General features: G+C 53.6%; 1 protein-coding gene across 16 annotated transcripts in view; it reads right to left on the reverse strand.

Annotated features, from left to right (window-relative positions):
- Positions 1 to 20860, reverse strand: part of MICAL3 (microtubule associated monooxygenase, calponin and LIM domain containing 3) — a 144114-nt gene that overhangs the window by 40140 nt on the left and 83114 nt on the right. For 12 of the 16 annotated variants that reach the window (XR_008199349.1, XR_008199348.1, XM_052639813.1 and 9 more), the window contains 12 exons: positions 19298 to 19494; positions 17869 to 17981; positions 17718 to 17780; positions 17143 to 17316; positions 15681 to 15764; positions 13052 to 13150; positions 11382 to 11438; positions 9322 to 9429; positions 7068 to 7175; positions 6425 to 6611; positions 3362 to 3450; positions 2586 to 2673 (listed from right to left, as the gene is read on the reverse strand). Coding sequence is in view for 14 of the 16 variants with exons in the window: in XM_052639813.1 (XP_052495773.1) it covers positions 2586 to 2673; positions 3362 to 3450; positions 6425 to 6611; positions 7068 to 7175; positions 9322 to 9429; positions 11382 to 11438; positions 13052 to 13150; positions 15681 to 15764; positions 17143 to 17316; positions 17718 to 17780; positions 17869 to 17981; positions 19298 to 19494 (1367 nt within the window). In the remaining 2 variants the exon portion in view is untranslated. The remainder of the gene's footprint in view (positions 1 to 2585; positions 2674 to 3361; positions 3451 to 6424; positions 6612 to 7067; positions 7176 to 9321; positions 9430 to 11381; positions 11439 to 13051; positions 13151 to 15680; positions 15765 to 17142; positions 17317 to 17717; positions 17781 to 17868; positions 17982 to 19297; positions 19495 to 20860) is intronic. The other 4 variants (XM_052639823.1, XM_052639822.1, XM_052639817.1 and 1 more) reach the window with 3 other exon arrangements.

Below are 20860 nucleotides of genomic sequence, written 5' to 3' on the forward strand. Positions count from 1 at the left end.
CCCCCACCTGTACACGTCCGTTCTGGTTCCCCACCATACGAGGTGTAAAGGGGAGTCCTCTGGATGAAGAAATGGTCTCAAAACCCGCAACTGGGCGTCTTGTACTCAAGGGGAAAATGTACCATCTGGGGTTTTCTTTCTTTCTCTACCTGTTCTCCGAATGTTTCCTATGGGCAGGTGCTGTAAGGAAGCCTGTGCCAGGCCCGTGAACCTGCAGCAGCCAGTGTAAGAAGCGTGAGACAAACTAGTTACAGACTGAGAGCAGAAAAGAGGGTTTCTACAGCAAAAGCACATCACAAACGAAGACATTAGACCAGGCGGCAGCCGCAGGCCAGGCTGCCAGAGACTGACGTTGGACTAGGTTCTAACTCACAGGTTGTGTTTGTATTTTTGGCAACAGCAGTAACTGTGGTGGAAGAGGCGAACACAAGGGAAAGGAGGGAAACGCCACAGACTAAAGGGGCAGATGCGCAACAGCCAACCAGTCACGGCTCCCCCGGCCCCACCTCCCGGGGAACGGGGACCCGGGTATGAACCACGCTCCACGCACCACTCACTCCTGCTCAGGGTGCAGCCCAGGGCACGTGCCAGGACCTGGCCTGACAACTGCCGTCCACAGCACACATTCTGAAGTCCTCCAACACCTGAATTTTTCTGAATCTTTTCAAATCAAGGTTCCAGTTAACCAAAACTTTAGTTTGGGATTTTTTTCTCCTATTAAAGGAGCAGAAGAAATCAACGTCAAGCCACGTGTAACAGGCACCCATGTCCTGCTCCTCTCCTGTGGAGGGGAAGTGCTGGTGTCTTGGGGCGTGTCCACACTCAGAGCCATCTTTCTGAAAGCCCAGGTCTCCAAAGACAGCTACCCACTGGACCCCAGCGCTCTGGGCACTGGCTCACTGCTGCCCAAAGGGTACCTCCAACCGGGGCTCACATCCTGAACCCCACATGCTGTGAGAGGTGCGTCTCCCTCAAAATCAAGAAAGCCCACGGGCCTTTGATTCATTCACAAGCCCAGCTCTCACCTTTTATCCCTGCTTCAGAGAAGGTTCCTCTTCTCTACGGAACCCTTCTCTCTCCACAGCTCCTAAAATCCTGAAGCCCACCACGCTCCCAAAGCAGACAGTCGGACGGCAAACTGAACCAGATCAAGTGCATGGCCAGTAACGGCCTGGCCTCCGCTGGCTTCGCTTCTCTGCAGATGTTCACAAGAGGCTGAGCGCCCTGGCTGTGTGCTGAGCCCCAGGTGGTGCTCACCTGCTCAAAAGCACACGCCCGTGTCTCTGCCAGCCCCTCCCCGACTCCGGGGCCCTCAGCACCTCATGAGAAAGATGGATTATAAGGGGCTTAAGGGGTAGCAAGTCCTTCGTGGGTTAAACATGGCTATAAAATGTTGGTCCAACCTGCAGGGCACTTGCAGACTTGCCTGGATCAGAGTGAGGCACACGCAGCAGCAGAGCTGAGCTCTCCTATGTCCCGCCCCCAGGGCTCCGGGAGTTCCGAAGCGCAATCAGAGGAGCAGCACTACCAGCCTCCCATCTGAGGACCAAGAGGACCACCCTGTTCCTCCTCCCTTTGGGAATCCTACACCCAACTCCTCTCCATCTAGCCGATAACCTGTCCTTCCCACAGGGTGATTTCTGTGGACGGGAGGACACCTGTGACAGGTGAGAGCAGGGCCCTGATGACTTCCTCTCCCGCCGGCTGCAGTGAGCTGGCCTGTGACCAGGCGGGGCTGCACAGGTCCCCGGGACCACCCGCATCTGTGGGACTGTGGACACACCACACAGGCTGCTTTGGCAGAGAGTAGGGAGAAGTGGCTTTAAGGAGAAAAACACTATTCTTCACAACAAAGCTGGTTCCGTGAGCCCTTCTCTTCCTGCCTTCCGAGATCAGAATAAATGTGTTTTCAGAAGTGGGGGTGGTGGCACTTGCCTCCTGATGCAGGAAGAGGTTAACGTGGAGCCAGCCAGGGCCTGTCCTCCAGTGGTCACGGGTGTAGCGAGAGCAGCAGCAGCCGCCCCAGACACCAGGGCAGCGAAGGGGACAGAGGGGACCCAGTGCAGGTGGGCCTGTGTGCAACCCTGGGACCTTCTCACAGTCCCACGCCCGGCCCGAGGAGCCCACTGCGAGGGACAACGGGAAGGCCCTGCCGCCCTGGCTTGTCACATGAGTCAGTGCTAAAAGTAGCCGGTTCTGAACTCCTCTTCTCTGGGCAGGCCTGGGCTTGGCCCCCAGGTGTCTGATGGATGTGGGCAGGTCCCAGGGCCCGGCAGTAAAACTCTGAGACTCGGAACAGACGGCACGAGGTGTGGGCGATGCCGCTGACCTGATGGTGCCCTACTGGCTCACAGTGGGCCAGTGAAACTCCCCTCGGATCTGCACCAGCACCTCCGACAGCCCATAGAGGAAGGGGACTCCGAACACAAGCAGCTGGCACATGAAAAAGGAGTCCGGAGGGTTCTGGGCCGCCTGATGCCCAATCGATGAAATGCTGCACTGGAGGTGCTGGCTCATCCCCTTGGCCATGTCGCAGAGGCCGAGCGAGTGACGCGCCACCCAGCCAAACAAGGAAGTGAGGCTACCTGGGCTTCTCTCAGCCGGGCTGGCACTGGTGCTGGGCCGTCCGCTGGCGTCTGCGGCGGGGCTATCCTGCAGGGGTCCCCGGGCCTCCTAGGAGAGGAAGATGACTGAGTGAGGCACCACATCTCAAGAGACGGTGGCACCTGGCTGTGGTCACCAGGCAACCCAGAGACGTGCCAGGACACACATCACGGGGGTCCCAGGAGTCATGGTCCAGAGGTGCCTGGTACCCCTTCCCACGGGCTCTCTGCCACCCCAGAGGCCCTCCAGGAAGCAATGGTCAGCTGCCGACACACACAGGGACACCCCATCTGAGAGGATACCAAGCTCACTTGAAAAGACAAGCAGGGAGCTGACTATGCTCAGTCTTTTAAAATAAAGTTCTTAGATGAGTGGTCCCTAGAATAAACAAAGTTAAAGGAGTTGGCTGCAGAACATTTATTTCGAGCCAAGTCTTTTTCCAGCGTTCTCTTCTCAGGAAAGGTGAAACTTTCAAGGCAAAAGGCTTTTTTTATACAGAACAAACAGAAGGGAGCTGTGGACACGCTCTTGCTAGAGTAGCTCAGGTGCTGTCAAGAACACTTCCATAGTGAAACCCAACATTCGATGAGTCCTGACATGCTACCCCTCCCCAAATCAAACCAAGACCACTTCTCAGACCCTCCCACTCACAGGAAGGGCTGCTCAGTGGTCACTCAGGGTCTGTTGGCCATGCCTGAGCTGCCACCACACTGGACAGTCACCTGGTGCCCCCACCCCTGTGGCCCAGCCCCATTACCTTTCCAGACAGAGGCGCCCCTGCCGGTCTCTTCCTCTGCGCAGGGGCAGACAGCCGGTAACAGTAGTGTGGCTTGCAGTAGAATTTACCTGCAGGCAGCAAGGAGCAGGGGAAGAGGTAGTGAGCAAGTCTCTGAAATGCCAGACTTGACTGCTGGTCTTAGCACATGCGTCCCCATCGCCCCAGCCCGACCTTGCTCAGGCCAAGCCAGGGTTCTCATCGAAGGAAGCCAGGCCCTCCTCCTCCCTGTGCCCGGATGTGTGGAGGCCACGGAGCCATCACCCAATCAGGGCCCAGAGCAGAGACTGCAGCCTGTACAGCGGGGCCAGCAAACAAAGTGGCTGTGTGTGCAGAACAAAGATGTGGTCACATGAAGAGCTGGAGGAGCATTTCTAGGGGAACCGAGAATGAACACAAGTGCTGGAGGCAAGAAGGCTGCCACGGGTGGGGCAGCACTGAACACTAGCTCTGCCGTGGCCCTCAGGCAACCATGTGCGACTTGGCGCTGGTCAAACTGCAGCTCAGATCCTTAGTGGGTCAGATCAGCATTAAAGACAACGCAAAACAAACCAAAAAATCCTGTAACTGACTGTGACTAGAACAAAACAGAATTAAGCCTAATAAGGAGCATCAGCGAGCACGGGGCATCCTCAGGGTCCGAAAGTGTTTCCCAGTGCTCAGCTGTGCCTGCCTGGGCTGCCTGGGTCCTGGTGTAACACTGCATCCTGCTGCATAACATGTGTGTCCTGCTGCACAATGTGTGTCCTGCTGCGCAACACATGTATCCTGCTGTGTAACACATGAGTCCTGCTACGTAACATGTGTCCTGCTGTGTAACGTGTGTGTCCCGCTGCATAACACACATGTCCCGCTGCACAACACGTGTCCTGCTGCACAACATGTGTGTCCTGCTGTATGTGTGTCCTCGTGCATAACACGTCCTGCTGCATAACGTGTGCAGTGCTGCATAACACGTGTGTCCTGCTGCATGACGTATGTGTCCTGCTGCATGACACGTGTGTCCTGCTGCAGGTGGGATCACAAGCTTGATTAATGCCAACCCTGGCTTTTCCCACGATGCTTGTAGTGGAATTCAGTCACAGAGGGGCATTTTTTCCTCAGCCCTTTCTTTACTCCCACTTACAGTCAAGGTTTTGAAAATTAAAGGACAGACCCTATTAGAGAAACTGTTGAAACCGGAGTAATCTCACTCATCTTTCTCATTTGGAGAGAGTGGCTACTTTAACAAATTAACTTTCCTATTCTTGAAGTTAAAAATAAGAAGACCTAACAAGAAATATGATAGAAAAGATCAATGAAACGGGTTGTTCTTAAGATAAAACTGACATCAGACTAATTCAGAAAAACAGAGAGAAGACTCAAATAAATAAAATCAGAAACAAAAGGAGACATTACAACTGATACCACAGAAATACAAAGGATCTAAGAAGCTCCTAAAAACAACTATTTGCCAATCTAGATAGCCTAGAGTAAATAAATTCCTAGAAACATAATTTATCAAATCTCAGTCATAAGAAAACAGAAAACCTGAACTGACCGGTACTGAGTAAGGAGACTGAGTCAGGGATTAAAATTCTCGCAAAACAGAAAAGCCCCAGATGGGATGGTTTCACTGGTGAATTCCATCAAACGTGCACAGCTGACGAACACACGTGCAACCACAAAATATTAGCAAACCAAATTGAACAGCACTTTGAAAGGATCAGACACCATTATCAAGCGGGATTTATTCCAGGAAGGCAAGGATGCCTCACCCACAGCTCTCCAGAGTCCACCCAGGACAGGTGAAGTGCTTCCTGACACTCTGAGCATCACGGGTCCCTCCTACTCTGCACTGTCCAAAGTCAGAGTCTGCACTGTGCCCTGGAGCCCACAGGCATTCTCACACTGTCTGCTGCCAGGGCATCCCACGCAGGACCCAGCCTGCTTACACTCCATCCACCCCACAAGAAAATGTGTCTCCAGGTGTGGCACGGAATCTAGGGGCAAAAATACTTGTGGATCAATTCTCTGGGCCTGGAGGGATCCTTCCAGGAAAACCTCACAGACAGAAACACTGGGTAGGCTTCACTCCCCAAGCCCATCAGGGAGATCAAAGGCGTTCTCTGAAGACCCGGTGTGTGCGGTACGGAGAGCTGCACCCCCGCCCTCGCTTTCTATTCGTGTAACCAGAGGACCAGGGGCCACAACAGTAGGAGCCAGCTTTTCTCAGCTCCTCTCACTCACTATTCAAACAGCCTGGAGGAGGGACTATCTCCTCACCGCAGGGTGGCCCCCTTCTGTGTAAGGCCACCCCACGAGGATTCACTCCCACACCTATTCACCTGAGTCTTTTCACTGTTGGATCAGTAAGACGGCCTCTCAAAAAGTCCCTCTGGGGTCCTGTAGGAACAGGTGTAGAAATCATCAACGTCTTAGGTGACTGTTTGCAGTCAACCCCAAGGTTTATCAGGTGGCAGACACGCCTCTCCATTAGGCTTTGCTACCAGTTCACATAATCCTCCACCTTCTGCCTCGTCAAGACCATTCCATTAAGAAATCAACAAATACAGCAAAAGGCCAGGGCCTGACCAGCACAGTAAACCAGAGGAAGGCCTGTGCCACGTGCTCTCAATGCCACAGAGATGCGGCTGCGAGAGAGAACGGGTGAGCACGCGCACAACTCGGGCACCTTCGGGAAGCCAAAGTCCGAGAACAGTGGCCGAGGACGCAGTTTCAATGTGCTGCCACTGACCTCAGGCAAGAAACGCGGTTTTTTAGGACTGTGATTCTTCTTCTCTAAAGCAAAGATAAAAAGACTTATCCTCCTTGGGCCCCTTTCATTTTAAGATCCTGCCATGAGGTAGGAGAGCACGTTATCTTTGAAGCCAAGGCAGGCGTTTAGGTGAACACATGCCCTTCGCCTCTCCACGGTCATCTACAACACTGCCTGGTGACTCTGTGGACGGGGCGGGAATGCTCCCGAGAGGCAGAAAGAAAAGCTTCTGTGCGAGCAAGTGGTGGGGGCCGTGTCCGGGTGCACCTCCGGCACGGGGAACTCACCATCCTCGAGGGCGTAGGCATAGGCCGACAGGCGCAGGGTGGTGGCGCAGTGCTCACACTTGAAGCAGCTCCGGTGGAAGAACTTGCCCTCGGCACTCAGCCGCTCCATCACGTAGACCCGCTTCTGGCAGAAATAGCAGGTGTCGCTGCCTCCCACGTTCTGTGGGAACTCCTTCCTTATGGAGCCCTGGGGGAGGGAGGCACAGGTCAGGGGGAGGTCTCCTAGCACTCCCCGGGCGCACGACCCTCACTAAGCGGCTCAGCCTGAGGTTCAGAGCCTCGTGCCCAAGCAGCACTCAGCACAGAGTCTGTTCTCTGCCATTTATTAGCGATCAAACCAAGTTCTTTCAACAGACTCTGATCTGAAGGTGCTCCTGTGGTTCTCCATGGACACAGGCTCCTGGACCCTAAAGCACTCACTAGGAGATTCTGGGTATACCGTTCACACAACATTCTAAACAACAATTTCAGCCCTGGAAAGTCAGTTGCAAAATACAGATACCTCAGAAAAGAAAAACAAAAACAAAAACCCCACCACATGGCACATAGTGGCTACGTATGTCACTAGAGCTACTTAGAGCAAAGCAGGCGTGCTCTCCAGAGCTGCCTTATCCAGACAGACAGTGCCCTTAGCGTATCTTACCAGTTCCTTCTTGTCTAGAAGGGTTTTGGGTTGTTCTTTCCTTTGAAGCTGATTGGCTATCTGCTCAGCCAATGAGCTCACTCCGCCCGTGTACATCTTTATATACTTCTATTGGTTGGAGATTGTAAAATGACCAGAAAGAAGGAAAATGAGAAGGAAAAAAATAAATAAATTAAGAAGACGGGGGCGGGGGGAATCTTTGAAAGGTATCAAATGAACACAAGGTGCAGCCACAAACATGCCAACACAGTGCCCACGAGCAGGGGACAGGTGTCAGTGCCCACACGCTGGCGCCAGCACAGGCTGGGCAAGGCTGCAGAGACAGTCAAATCCAGCAAGGAGAACCTGGTCCCTCTCACACCTCTGGATGAAGTGCAGGGGCCGGGCAGGACAGGGTGGATGTGAGCAGACAGGAGTGGGAAGGGCCTATGGCCCAGTGGCTCAAATTGCATAAAAAGAACTCGAGGGGACCCCCTCACCAACCTCGCAGACAGCAGGCACCAGACAGCAGGCATGTCCCCGGCCTGGGAGAGGGCTTGGGGAGCTGCTTCCTCATTTACTGACAGAAAGACAGCAAGGCCAACTCTCCACCTGGGTAATGTGTGTCCCTGGGGATGACATCCCTCATCACTGATAACTGCTGCACTCAGAGCCCCCGTGCTGGGCATCAGAGGCCCTGGCTTTACCAGGAAGAACCTTCCTCTGCCTGTTCTCCTGGAAAGAGTTCTGTATTCCCCTGGGCCCCGAGGCCAAAGCCGTCCAGGCTGGCCAGGGCACTGCTGAAGCCGCTGCAGGAGTCTGCAGGGCTGCTGTGGAAGCCAGATGTGCTTCCATCCAGGAGGGGTCCTTCATTTAGTTGAAACAAGACAAAAGAAAAAAAACCCAACCACCTCAATCCTTTTTCCAGCAAAGCTGAAGAAGTCACAGGAGAAAACTACGCATTTCAATGGCAAGCCTTCTTGTGGAAACCCTGCTTTGAGCTCGTCTGCAGGGAGTGAGGCCAAAGCCTCGCCCGCAGCCCGTGTGTGTGACACTCTCAGCAGCCGTGTGCCCGCGGGCCTGAGGAGCCCTCTCTCTCATTCCACACCCAGAACGTGCAGGAGGGCTGGGGATGCCAGCAACCCCGGCAGACAGCCGTATGGGAGGGAACCACCAGCCTGAGCACCGGCACATCCCGGATGGGGCGAGGACACCAGAGGAACACTCCGGGAAAACGCTCCGGCAACTATGAGGACAGCAGCAGTGCATCGAGCAGTTCCCAAGGTTCAGCTGGAGCTGAGGACTCAATTATGTTTTCAATTTAAAATAAGGAGATTCCCAAAGATTAGCGCCATTTGCTCATTAACGCACAGCTCATACCCATTGGTGGTCGAGAAACACAAGTGGCTCTTAGACCTAAGTCCTCTTTAGATAGAGACGTGAGGGAAGCATAAGCCTGGAACAGACAAACACTCAGGTGCAGCCAAGCTAACCCCAGGGGCAGAAAACAGCACATCCCCTGCAGCAGACGAGTGAGAGCACGGAGCAGACACCGCGTTGAAGGCTGTGACACAGAGCAAGTTCGGGGTCATCCCGGCTCACCCTGTGCTCCTATCAGAAACCAGCACCCTCAGCAAGCGCAGCCCAGGGCTGCCTGGCATAAAAGCACCCGTCACCTTCAGTTCTCTTTGTTTTTTAGCATGAACAGCAAATGGTTTTCTTCTCCCGACTCTCAAGAAACAGCTGCAATGTCGCTATCTCTGGACTGACACTGTGGCCACCACACGCACTCCATTCTGCACAGTCTGCCAGCAGCTCAGGAACAAGGAGACAGACAGAACAGGCCGAAGGCCCTGCCACCTGTCTGCAAACCCTGCACGTCTGGGTCAGCTCCATCGCAGGACCCAGCAGAGCTCACTCCTCACATGATTACAGTTCGAGAGGCACCTGGAATACTGGGTAGCCACCACTCCCTTTAGGAGATTTAATTACACTACAGTTCTTATTTTATAACACATTAATAGGAAGGCACGTGGAGTTAAAAACGCTCTATCATTAACTGGTAGGGGTGGAATATGGTGAATGCGGGCCGAAGTGGACAGAACTTGCTGCAGTGAAGCGAGCAAGCGCCTGAACTCTGGTGGACGCCTACCACCCTCACATGCATGACAGACACACACAGCTGGGTCCCTAAGGAGACAGGAAGGATGTTTGTGTAGGAGAAGAGAGTGGAGGCTGGAGAGGAAGCAGCTTTGCCCCGACTGGGCCAAGCTACCTGTCGGAGGGAGTCGGAGGAGGGAGAAGCAGGGCGGCTGGCGGAGCGGAGGCTTAGAGAAAGCTCCCACTGATCGACAAAAAATCGACGCGAAGGCTCAGGCTCTGGCTACAAGATACAAGATGGAGAAAAAAAACCTAAGGAAATGTGAAATTAAAAGTCACACACTGTTCTGAACACAAGCAACTTGGCAGTTTCAGACCCTTTATCTGGATTACAAATGCAGTAAAAAAAACACTCAGTTCCAGAAGCAGCAATGGCTCATTCCAGGCGGTGTCCAGCCCACACATCCTGTGCACTCCGCCGAGCCCCTCATGGCCTGAGCTGGAATCTCTCTTGGGCAGAGGGGATTCCACCAGCTCATCACCCTGCTGGCCTGACGTGGAGGAGACCACAGGGACAGCAGATCTGCAGTGAAGCTCACTCTTTCTACACAAAAGCCAGGAAAGTGGCTCCTCCTTCTTCTGGTGGGGCTGAGAGAAGCCAAGCTGACCCTGGAGCCAGCCCACAACCCTCTGCAGTCCCCATGCAGCACGTGAAGCTAGTGGGCCCAGCAGCCAGATTCTCCGGGCCCCAGCGAGAAGGGGCTGAGAACTCAGTGAGTGCTAACTGCTTCATTTCCTGCAGGTTTGGGCTGAGATACCTGCGGGGTGCAGGGAAGAGGCACCTCTTGGCTCTGAGCTCCCCTACTTCAGCTCACACTAAATGCAAAGCTTCAGGTGTGATGGGGTGATGGAGAGTGTCACCAGCCTCTGCTTTAGAGGCTCAGATAGAAAAGACTGAACTCCCTGGACGGTAGAGAAGCAGGCAAACGCATAGCTGTATGGGGGAGGTGGAGGAACAGTCTGGCAGGGACATAAGCAGTAACCCTCAAGAGCACCTGGACGGGAGCCCTGCGCTGAGGAACCTGGAAACTGGCCCCAGGATGATGAAAGGAGCTTCCTACCAACCTGACCGCTTCCCCCTGCGCCCTGCAGCCCCAAGCTTCCAGCTGCTGCTCTGTCCAGTCTCTTCTCTCATTCACCACTCTTCCCTCTGTTCCTGCTGAGGCTCTGCTTCAGTCAAAATCATTGGGACCCCCCACCTCAAATATGCATTCCCCAAAGCAGAGCTGAGATTTCTTCTTGAGAGGAACCAGCCTGGGAAGAAGGACGAAAGAGGCTGGCACATGCAGAGAGGCCACGGTGACATGGGTGACGTGGAAAGGCCACCCAGCCCCACCTCCTGCCCCAGGGACCTGCTTCCCGTTGCCCTGGTGACAGTACAGAGACACAGGGCTACTGCTACTTTCCCGATGGGCCCCGGGGAGCCAGATCTACTGCTCAGTCATGAGCACACTTCTCAGAGAGCAACGGCAGAGGGAAGCCAAAAAAAAGAAAAAAAGAGAAGGCCCACATGAAATGAACAGCGAGAGCTGATTCTCGCTCTGGCTGCAGAGAGGCATCCACTCAGGGATCAATTAAAGGGTAACAACAACCAAGAACGTTCCATAACGTCAGTAGGCTTTTACATGGGCATCTCTGCTACTCGTCAGATTATTCGATGGTCAAGTGTGACTGGCCGTCTGACCCCTAGTTTCTCAGACAGAGGATCAACAGCTCCCCATCACAGACTCCGCCGTCACCTTCCTTTCCTGCCCTGTCCTCTTCATCCTTGAAAACTCCCCACGCTGGCAAGAGCTCTGGCTTCCTTGGGATTTCTACCTCGAGATCCCAGATTCGCGGAAGAGCCAAGCAAATTCCTCCCGTTTCTGGATCCTGACCCTTCCCCTGGAGTCAAAGGCACGTATTTAAGGGTGGGAAAGGGGGCTGAGGGCAGGATGAAGAGGCCTTTCATAGAAGCACACATCTCAGGGTTCTTTTCTGGAATGGACAGATGCTCTCCAGGAATGCTATTCCCATGGGTTATCACTGCGAGCAAAGAGTTCTGGCTCTTGGCTGGGTGCACAGAGTGTGCAAAAAGCAAGGGACAGGGGCCACACTTGCCTCCCCCCAGCCCCCCGCCCTAGCGTGCCGCGTCTGTGTGGCTGCCAGCATCCCATGCCACGGGCATGCTTTTACCCTCTCGTGCTGGGGGCTCTGCTTGCCACGGCTGTCGACATCAAGATCCCTGTGTGTCTGTTGGCAACAAAGCAGAAACTTAAGCTCCATCCAAACTCTCTATCTGGACCAGTGAGTGACAGTGTGACAGAGTCAGAATTCATTTCAACACACATCCTGCGGCCTGTTGCCCCCAGCAACCACAACCCCATCCACATCAAAGCCCCATCACCCAAGGACAACTCCCAGCACAGCTGTCCTCCTACAAGCCAGCCACATGGATAAAGGGATATGGTTAGTACAAAGGTGGAGCAGACATGTTTCTTCCACACAGCAGCACATGGCCAGGCGTTCAATGGGAGGTTAACAGGAGAGGCAGGTTAGAAGGGCAAAGCTTTCCACAACAAGACATTAGGAAGGAAAGGTGGGGAGGTGGAAATCGGCTGGAGTAAATGACCATGATAACAGTCCACAGGAAACTCCAGGGTGGGGCATGGTCCCTGAACAGGATCACAGGACAGGGCGAGGAGAACAAAGAGCTGTGCACGGGCGGACAGGCCCGGTACACAGGCCCCTGCCGTCCTGAGGAGCAGTCATGGGGCTGCGGACACCTCTGGTCACTCTGGATAACCCAGGATTCACTGTATGGCCCTGCGCCTGTGCAAAACTGACCCAAAGCTTCCAAGTTTCTCTTGAGCCCATGAGCAGGGGGGTCCCTGAGGGCCGGATGAGGCCAGGGCTCAGGCTCCAGAGTCACACACTCGGGCTCAGCTCTTGGATCACTGTTCACTGCGTGACCTGGCCTCCTGACCCTCTGCCTTTGTCTCCTCAGCTGTAAGAGGTTGACACTAATGGGACCTGCCTTGTAGGTTTATCGTGAGAAGAGACTGAGACGACACAGGACAGCGCTCAGAACTCTGCCTGGCTCACAGGAAACGCCTGTGGTTGTTCTCTGGCACGGACAGGGCCCAGGGCAGTCACGGCCCCACAAGGGCTCAGGGTCCAGACCCAGGGACATCTGCGGGGCTTGCTCATCAGACACAGCACAAGGTCGCTTCCTGAACAGGCTACCATAGCTAAGGAAATGTCTTCCCATAGATCCTGCCTTTCTTTAAAATCAGTGTTTTATTTTACAGAGACGTGCAACACAAGTCAAAAACGCTGTGCTCTAACCGCACTTTCAATGGGCGTGCTGGCCACAAACACATGCATGGCCCACTTGCCATGAAGCAGTTCTCCAGTGTCTGCCTGAAGAGTGAGAGGGGTGGACAAAAGGGCAGCCATTTGTTGGCAAAAGCCAGATAAACAGGAGGGAGGCTCCCAAAATCGGAAGGAACCAAACTAATAAAGTGAAGCCTTAGAAAAAGCTTCCAAACCCCACCTGAACTGCATCTCCCTGGGCAGCAAGACCCACGTGGCTGACTCCAGCAGGGCCACGTGACAGTGTGCTCGAGCTGTGAGGCCTTGTGTCCGGGCCAGTGCAGTTTACATTTTAGCTTACAGCCGCACAGTCACCTTCTTATGGTACGGGACTGGATTACACCACCCAGGGTTTGACCGTACCATTGCTACCCTGAGGCCCACCAGTACCGGTCACCACGGAAACGGGCGCACTCTGACTTGGTCTCCACCCTAGCCACCCACACAGCCAGGCAGGCACACAGGACAGCAGAGCATGCAGAGGGGGTCACCTGCTGGCCGCCACGTGCCCGACAGGGAGGCGGAGTAGGGGGAGGAGAGAGGGTGATCACTTTTTTGGGGCAGGTCCGAGAACGCTCCTTGTCCCGTCGCTTTTACACCAACAGACACAAACAAAGAGAACACAGGTGAAAAGACGGCCACGCTGAGGCTGGTTCTGGAAGGACGAGAGGCACCTGCCAAAGGCACCCTGAGACCCCTCCCCAACCCCGCGCCTCCGTGAGCACAAATCCGTGTCTTCAGGGAGCACCCGCCCTGCTGGCCGTCAGCCTCTGGCTGGAGGCGCACCGTCTGCAGACCCGAGTCTCGTGCCACTGCTGGGGGCTCAGGACCTACGGTGCAGCACTTTCTAAATCCCACAGACCTGGAGCATATTCTTCTCTGTTGGTTTATCAAGAAAGTTGGGGGCAGGAGAGAGGGGCCCAGGACATACCCTCACTCCCACTCGAAAGGTTTGGGAGATGAGCAAGGAAACACAGGAAAAAGCAGGAGACAGGAGACAAGAAGAGCACCTCTGCCAACTGACCCCGCAATGTCCGCAGACCACTTCCCCGGATGCCCCTTTCCACGGCGTCCACTTCCCGAGGGGCTGTCTCCAGCGCAGGAACCCTTTGGTGCCTAACAAACCACCAGCTTCCTAGGTCAGAGGGGCCTCAGCTTTCTTACCCCAGACTGACGTGTGGGGTGCTGCTTGCAAAGCCCGGGAGGGGGGAGGCAGGAACACCATTCCTGTCTGCCCCTCAACCCCCGAGAGGAGGCCTCCCGCGTCCCCATTTGGGTGGCACCTGGCAGTGTTCTCTCTCTCAGGGACTAGGTGTGCAAAGCAAGGCTCGTGACACCATCCGAGTCAGTGCTGGGGATGTGTCATCCGTGATATGATGCACCCATGAGGGGATGAACTGGGGTCACGGTCCCCCCACAGCAGGGCAGGCTGACAATTCTGCTTCACACAGCACACAGCACAGGGCTGACGGGTGTAGAGACCCGGCTGCGCCTTCTAACCCGCGTCTCCGCTGCCCCTTCCCAGACCAGACTTGACTTTAAGGGTTCTGTTCTGCCTGGAGAAGCTGGCAGTACGTACTCAACTCCACTGACCGCGACTGCAGATCACCCACATGGGCTGAGGCTCCAGGCGCCCCTGCAGCCTGGCAGGGGTCCCTGCCCTGGACCGCTCCAGGATGTGACTCTCAAGGTCATCTCTTCACCCAGAGACTGGGCTCCTGTCTCAGGCCACCTCTGTGATGAGTGTAAGAACCTGGGAAAGTAGCTCATCTTCCCTTTCAGGGATCCTCCATTAAAGACTGACCTTTAACTCAGAGGGTCTACTCAAGGCGAAGGGTAAGTCAGTAAAACAGAAATCAATTGCTAACAAGTTTTTCTCAGAAGACCACCCCTCCCCAAGCACACCAAAAGGCAGCTTGGCTTCGTGGTGAGTCTGGACTCTGCTCCCAAGCTTCCATTTCAGCCTCACAGGCCTGCCTTATGTGCATATTCTTAAAAGAAAGGTTAACAAAGAAACCATCTGCCCCAAAAGTCATTCAACTAAACCTAACTCACCACCTCCCAGCACTTCCCAGCACAGGAGGGCACCATGGCCACACACCCGACCACCGCTCAGAACCCTAGTCCTCAGTGATTCCAAACCACGAGACAGCATACCCAGGCCGTACTCCTGACGCAGGAGGGACGGAGCAAAGGCCTCCCGTGGCTGACGGGCTTCCTGTGACCGACAGGCGCCACCTCCTCTCTCTCTGCCTTACTCTACCATGTAGAAGTCGCTCTACAGGAGTTTCTACAGAAACTTTAGTGAAAATTTCTTAAAAGGATATTTTAAATGTAGCTAAAACACCAAGAAAGTGTACAGATCGCTGTTCATGATTTGAAACAAGGAAACAAACTACAGTTTGAAACTATTACCTGGATAACATTTTCCTGTTTAACAGGAAAGACCCACTGCCCCAAGCCCCAAACTCAGGATGGTCCTCCAAGCGTCATGCAGACATGAGTCAGCTAAAGGTCAACTTGGGACAAAGGTTATAAGAGCAAAACCCCAAAGACTCCGGAACCTCACCACACAGTCCCAGCTGGTTTCAGCACTAAACAAACAGCCCTGCCTGCTCACTGGATTCCCAAAACTGAAGGGTTATAGAGGTCAAGCGATACTGTTAGTGAAAGTGAAAGCTGCTCAGTCGTGTCCGACTCTTTGCGACCCCATGGACTATACAGTCCATGAAATTCTCCAGGCCAGAATACTGGAGCAGGTAGCCTTTCCCTTCTCCAGGGGATCTCCCCAACCCAGGGATCGAACCCAGTTCTCTCAAACTGCAGGCGGATTCTTTACCAGCTGAGCCACAAGGGAAGCCAAATAATACTGGAGTGGGTAGCCTATCCCTTCTCCAGCAGATCTTCCCAACCCAGGGATCGAACCAGGGTCTCCTGCATTATAGGCAGATTCTTTAGCAACTGAGCTATTTGGGACGCCTGATACTGTCAGTACTCTGTTGAATCTTTTTGGAGTCTACTCAAATGCGCACAGATCCCTACCCGGGGCTCCAGTGAGGCCTCCACCAAGCTGGCTCAGAGGAGCGGGTGGGAAGGCCTGGGCCCAGGCAGTTCCTTTACCTGTTTCCACTGGGGGGTGGGAGCAGAGCGACCCTGCTCGGGCAGGCAGCGGGACGGCTGGCTGACCCCACGCTCCTGTGTCAGCTGGAACACACAGGCCAGTGCGGGGAGGGACAGCACATGGAGACAGAAAAACAAAAACACACACATTAAGGTAGAAGACACGAAGAAGATTCTCACAGCACACAGACACACACCTAAGAACTGAAGGAGGGCTCACAGAATTAATTCTAGAAAGTTACACTTATAAAGAAGACATATAGGTTACACTTAAAAAAAAAACCAAACCCCCAACTAGGTCAAAAACAAATGCAAAGGAAAAGATAGACAGAGCTGTAATTCTGAGTATCCTTTTCCCGAGCTCACTGCTCTGCGCCTAAACCACTAACTGCCACTTGGAAAATGAGGCGTGCATCTCCTGAGGACCAACTTCCTCTGGCGGACAGCATCCCATGTTCCCAAGGTGGGACGGGGCCTGGGCTGCAGGCTCCTCGGCACCGACGCCTGAGGCGTGAGGATCTGAGCGAGCACCAGACGTGAGAAGATGTTCACATGGTGGGCCCCACCCTGGACCACAGGAACAGGGGCTGATGACGTGGAGAAGGTGAAGAGGAGACGCGCGCTTAAGCACCAGGGGTCCGGGAAGAAGCTTTCGGTGTGGACCGCACTATGCCAGCACTTCCTCCCAGGAGAAGACAGAGTGACTTCCGGATGAGCAAGAGGAGAGACGAGACCGGACAGACATCGCCGGCCAGCCCTCAGCAGGACTCAAGGGAGTGAGGCTAGTCCACATAGCATCTTGACAACACGCCCACTCTTGATCTCATCAAGGACAGTCTAATAAGGCATCTTTATCACCAGAGTATTTACCTCTGTGCTTATCATTAGCGATGGGAAACAAGTCAACATTCAGCACCAGAAGAAGGGTTAAGAAAGGCGTAGAGCGCACACTTTGGAAGAGACTTGTAAGGAGTTTGGAACATGGAAATACTGCCCAAAGTTACAGGAAGAAAGCAGAACAGAAAAGTGTACGTCAACAATGACCTCAACTGTGAAAATGAAGACGCACTGAAGAAAGAACCGAAAGAAACATGGGAAAGCGTTAATAACATTATAGGGGCCTTAATTACCAACATTATATTTTTCAGCATTTTCCTCAAAAAGCAGAAGCGGAGGTTTCTGTGACTGAAGTTGATCGGGCAAGCGCTGGTTTATTACTCATATATGTATGCATGTGAACACATACCTACGTGCAGAGACCAAGACCCCACCACGCTGCAAAGGGCCTGGGTGGGCATCTGCCAGACACCTGGGACCTGCCTGGTGACGACAGTAACCCCAGTCCCTCCCCACACAGACGCCACCTCGAGCCCGGAGCCCTCGGGGGTTCTGGGACATTCCTCATCTCACCAGCCCCTTCCTCTGAGGCCAGACCAGGTCCCGGCAGGTGAGCGGGGCCTACCTGTCTCCTCACACCCACAGACTGTGGGGGCGCGTTCTCCTCAAACTTGGCCAGCAGCTGGGTTGCCATGTACTTCACTTTGTTCTGGTTGCCGAGGGCCACGTCCATCCTCCGGTCGGTCAGCGTGCTCACTAGGGTGGGCCTTCCTCCTCTGTGGCCCCGGGGTGTGTCCTCCTGAGGAATATGGGCCCCGAGAACCACCTGTGTCAGAGCAGCCCCCGTCCCCCCCCGGGCCTGGCACGTTAGAGCGCTCCTCGCGGTTCTCTTCTCAAGATGGACTCAGGGCGGGGGCAGCAATGGAGAGGCGCTCTGGCTTTTGCTGGTGTGGCCACATCCCCAGAAGGCCCCTTGCCCTTTACCATGTGCATGCACAGAGAAAGGAAGGCCACGTGCACACACGTGTGGTCCTGGAATGCTCTCCAGAGAAGAGAGGCACAAGGCCACAGGAAGCATCCGTGCCCACCCACCTCACGTGGATGAACTGGAAGGGTCCAATACTAACTTGGACACTGGGGGATTAAGCCACGAAGAGGCACAGTACAGTCGCTCTGGCAAACCCTAGACATTTCTCTCACCTCCTCTGACTGGCTGGTCTTTCTCCTCTTCCCAGCACCATCCAAGTCTTTTTCCTTCTTGTCCTGCACCAAGAGCAGAGGGAAACCACGTTCCTTCACTCTCTGCACCTCATCTCTAGCTCTGCAGCTCGAGGAAATCCCGTCCGCTTACCTTGGGGGAGCGCTTCCGAGAAATGGTCTGCCCAAGTTTGCTCAGGAAGGAGATGGGGGACTTGGTGCTGGCTATTAGGACAGCCCTCTCCTCCGCATTCAGGTCTGAGGCATCTGAGGGCAGAAATCAGCAGTGTTCAAGGACAGCCCTGAGGGAGCCTCCCGGCAGGAGGGCCAGGGTGCTCTGAACCTAGCAAGAACGCCCGAGAAAATGCACACAGAGGCCTGCACACTAGGCCTTCTCTTCTCCGTGCACACAAACAGGACCAACACTTGCCCCGCTCAACTTCAGTCACAAAATCCTCTGCTTCTGCTTTTCAAAAACTGCAATCTGCCTGTGTGTGTGGGTCACAGCAGAGTGCCAAAGCCTCACTTTGAGGATAAAAAGTTCAAGTAGAGACAGAATGGGAGAGACATGGGGAAGACAAGGTGCAAGCCAAGTCATCATTCTGCGGTGTGCAGACACCTGTACTTAGCTTCACATGGAGCAGGGCTCTCCCTGACGGGTATACTGATGTTAGACTTGTGGATTTCTGTCGCAAGAACTGTATCTCTAACAAGAAAAAGCCTCAGAGGTCTACAAGTACATGGCTAGAAGATGCCAGAAAATGGCACCTCTGGATCCAAATCTCTGGATTCCAACGTTTTATTAGTGACAACAGTAACGCTGAGATAATAATTGAAATAACTAACATTTATGTAAGTGCTTCCATTCGCCAAACACTCTTTTCAGCATTTCACAATCTAATCATATACATATTGCCCCCATTTTATAGAACGGGAAACTGAGGCACAGGGAAGTTTAGTGACTTGCCTCCAGTTGAACAGGGGAGGCAATGGGGTGCAAACCAGGTCAGGTACCATGGTCAACACGCCTAAGCATCATGATGCTTACTAAATCTGTTTCCCAACAGCCTGAGGGCCAAGGGAAGATTTCTGGAAACACTAAAAAGCAGGAAAAGAAAGAGCAGCCAGAGAAGGAACAGTCACAGAGGAACGAGAACGAGGCAAGTGTGGTCCAGGATCACAGAAGCCAAGAGCAAGACAGAGTTTCAAGGGAACAAACATCGTTCCAAGCACTGAACAACACGGAACAGCCAAGTGCCTGAGAGGTGAGAAGGGGGAAGGATATGCGTTTGGTGATTCTCCGTGACTACGAAGAACAGTTTGGCCAGAGCAGAGACTGGGTTGCAAAGTGCCACAGAGACTGGGCAGTGAGGAAGCCCAGGTCACAGCAAAAGCACTTTTCAAAGAGGCTGGTTCGGAGAGAAAGGGACAAGACTCTGGACAGGAACGCTCACGGACTCCACATTTCCAGGTGTGCTGACCAAAAGGTGGGTCAGAAGGAGGGCCTGGCAACACCTGCAGAGAAGCAGGTCTGATGGAAGAAGGGCCACAGGGACCCAGCCAGCAGCCCTGGGGACCCTCACCTCGGGAGGGGAGCGAGTCCTTGAACATCTCGTAGAACTGGGTCAGGTACATCACCATGGACAGCTTGTCCGGCTCCCCCACTGAGGCCATCTCTCTGCCTGTCATGATGGGAGAAATGCCCAGCTCTTTCTCAGCAATATCGAAGGCCAGCTGGTTATTCTTCTCCACATTCTGCTCATCCAAAGAGTCAAAATCTCTATGAGGAACAGGATGAAGAAGACATGTCAAGACCACGCTTGACAGAGCCCCAGACCAGAAAACACTGTATCATGGAGTACTCATTTAAAAGCCCGGGTTTAGGACCTCAGTGAAATTAAGACAGCAAACCTATCTCACTTCTCAGCTTGCTTCCTCTTACTAACAAAATCAAATCATCCTCAGGAAGAACACTGGATTAAAGATCTACCCACAAATGACAAGAGGGAAAAGTTGGAAAACAAAACATTTCTCCAATAATGTAAACTTCTTACTAAAATGTAGGCTCAAGGAAAGGAGCTGTTTTTATTGTTTCCCCTGCACCTGCGTGTGGTCCGCGTGTATTAACCTCATGCGCAACAGGGAACAGGTCCTGTTTGGATGAGGTTGTGTTTAAAAAGCCTGGAGCCATCACCCCCGAGTCCATGGAGCTGACAAGCTGTTGATGGACTAGGTCAGCTCTAGTGAATCATACTCAGCCTTCTGCTCACAGGGAAATTCCAAAACTTTCCTCAAAAGGTTGTTTCATTGCTAAGTCCCTGAGTTTCCCTAAGTACTTAGATTAACGAACATTTCCCACTGGGTTTCAGGCTTCCTGCTATTCAGTCAAGACTGATAGCTTCCTTCAATAGGTGACTTCAGACTAACTGAGCAGGCCTTATTTTACGTTAACCTACTGACCTGTGTAACTTTTCCTTTGCTAAATTCCTTTACTCTGTATATTAAGCCTATTAAACTATGGAGGCCGCATCCTGAGTGAAGGCACTACAGCCTGACCAGTGCCAAGTTAACGACCCCGGGCTCTGTGTGCATCAGGAGGAAATCCCCAGGCCCCTGGAGCCCCTTCGGTCCATTCAACAAAAGTGCGGCCCCACCCACCGGCCAGGCTCCCTCCGGTGCTTGTGACCCCAGCCCTCTGTCCTGCTCGCCCTCTGGAGCAGAGTGACTCGCCTGGCCGTTTCAGCACTCCTGTGCCATTACCACAGTCGTCCTCAAGCTGCCCCCCGGAGAGGGTGACTAGGTCCTACTTCCGCTCGCTTTATATCCACCTCTGCATGAGCCAGGGACCGGGCACCAGAGGTCACTTACCTTATCCAAGCAAATCAGAAATCCCCATTTCTAAACACCAGGTGAGGCTGCTTTATTAGCATAAATGGGAACTAGGTCTTTTCAGGATTCCTTAGGTAATCATTGAAATAAAACATACACAAAAATGGGCCTGTAAGTGGACCTAATGATGAAAGGATACAGACAGTCAAAATAATCCCACGTGCTCCGCTCGTTTCTGAATCTTCCTGTTTGGCTTCCATGGTAAGGACTGCCTGCAAGGGCAGCTGGGTGCACCAGGCACCAGCTGACCTGGGTCG

The sequence above is a fragment of the Budorcas taxicolor genome, chromosome 5 (genome assembly GCF_023091745.1).
Source record: "Budorcas taxicolor isolate Tak-1 chromosome 5, Takin1.1, whole genome shotgun sequence".
NCBI lineage: Eukaryota > Metazoa > Chordata > Mammalia > Artiodactyla > Bovidae > Budorcas > Budorcas taxicolor.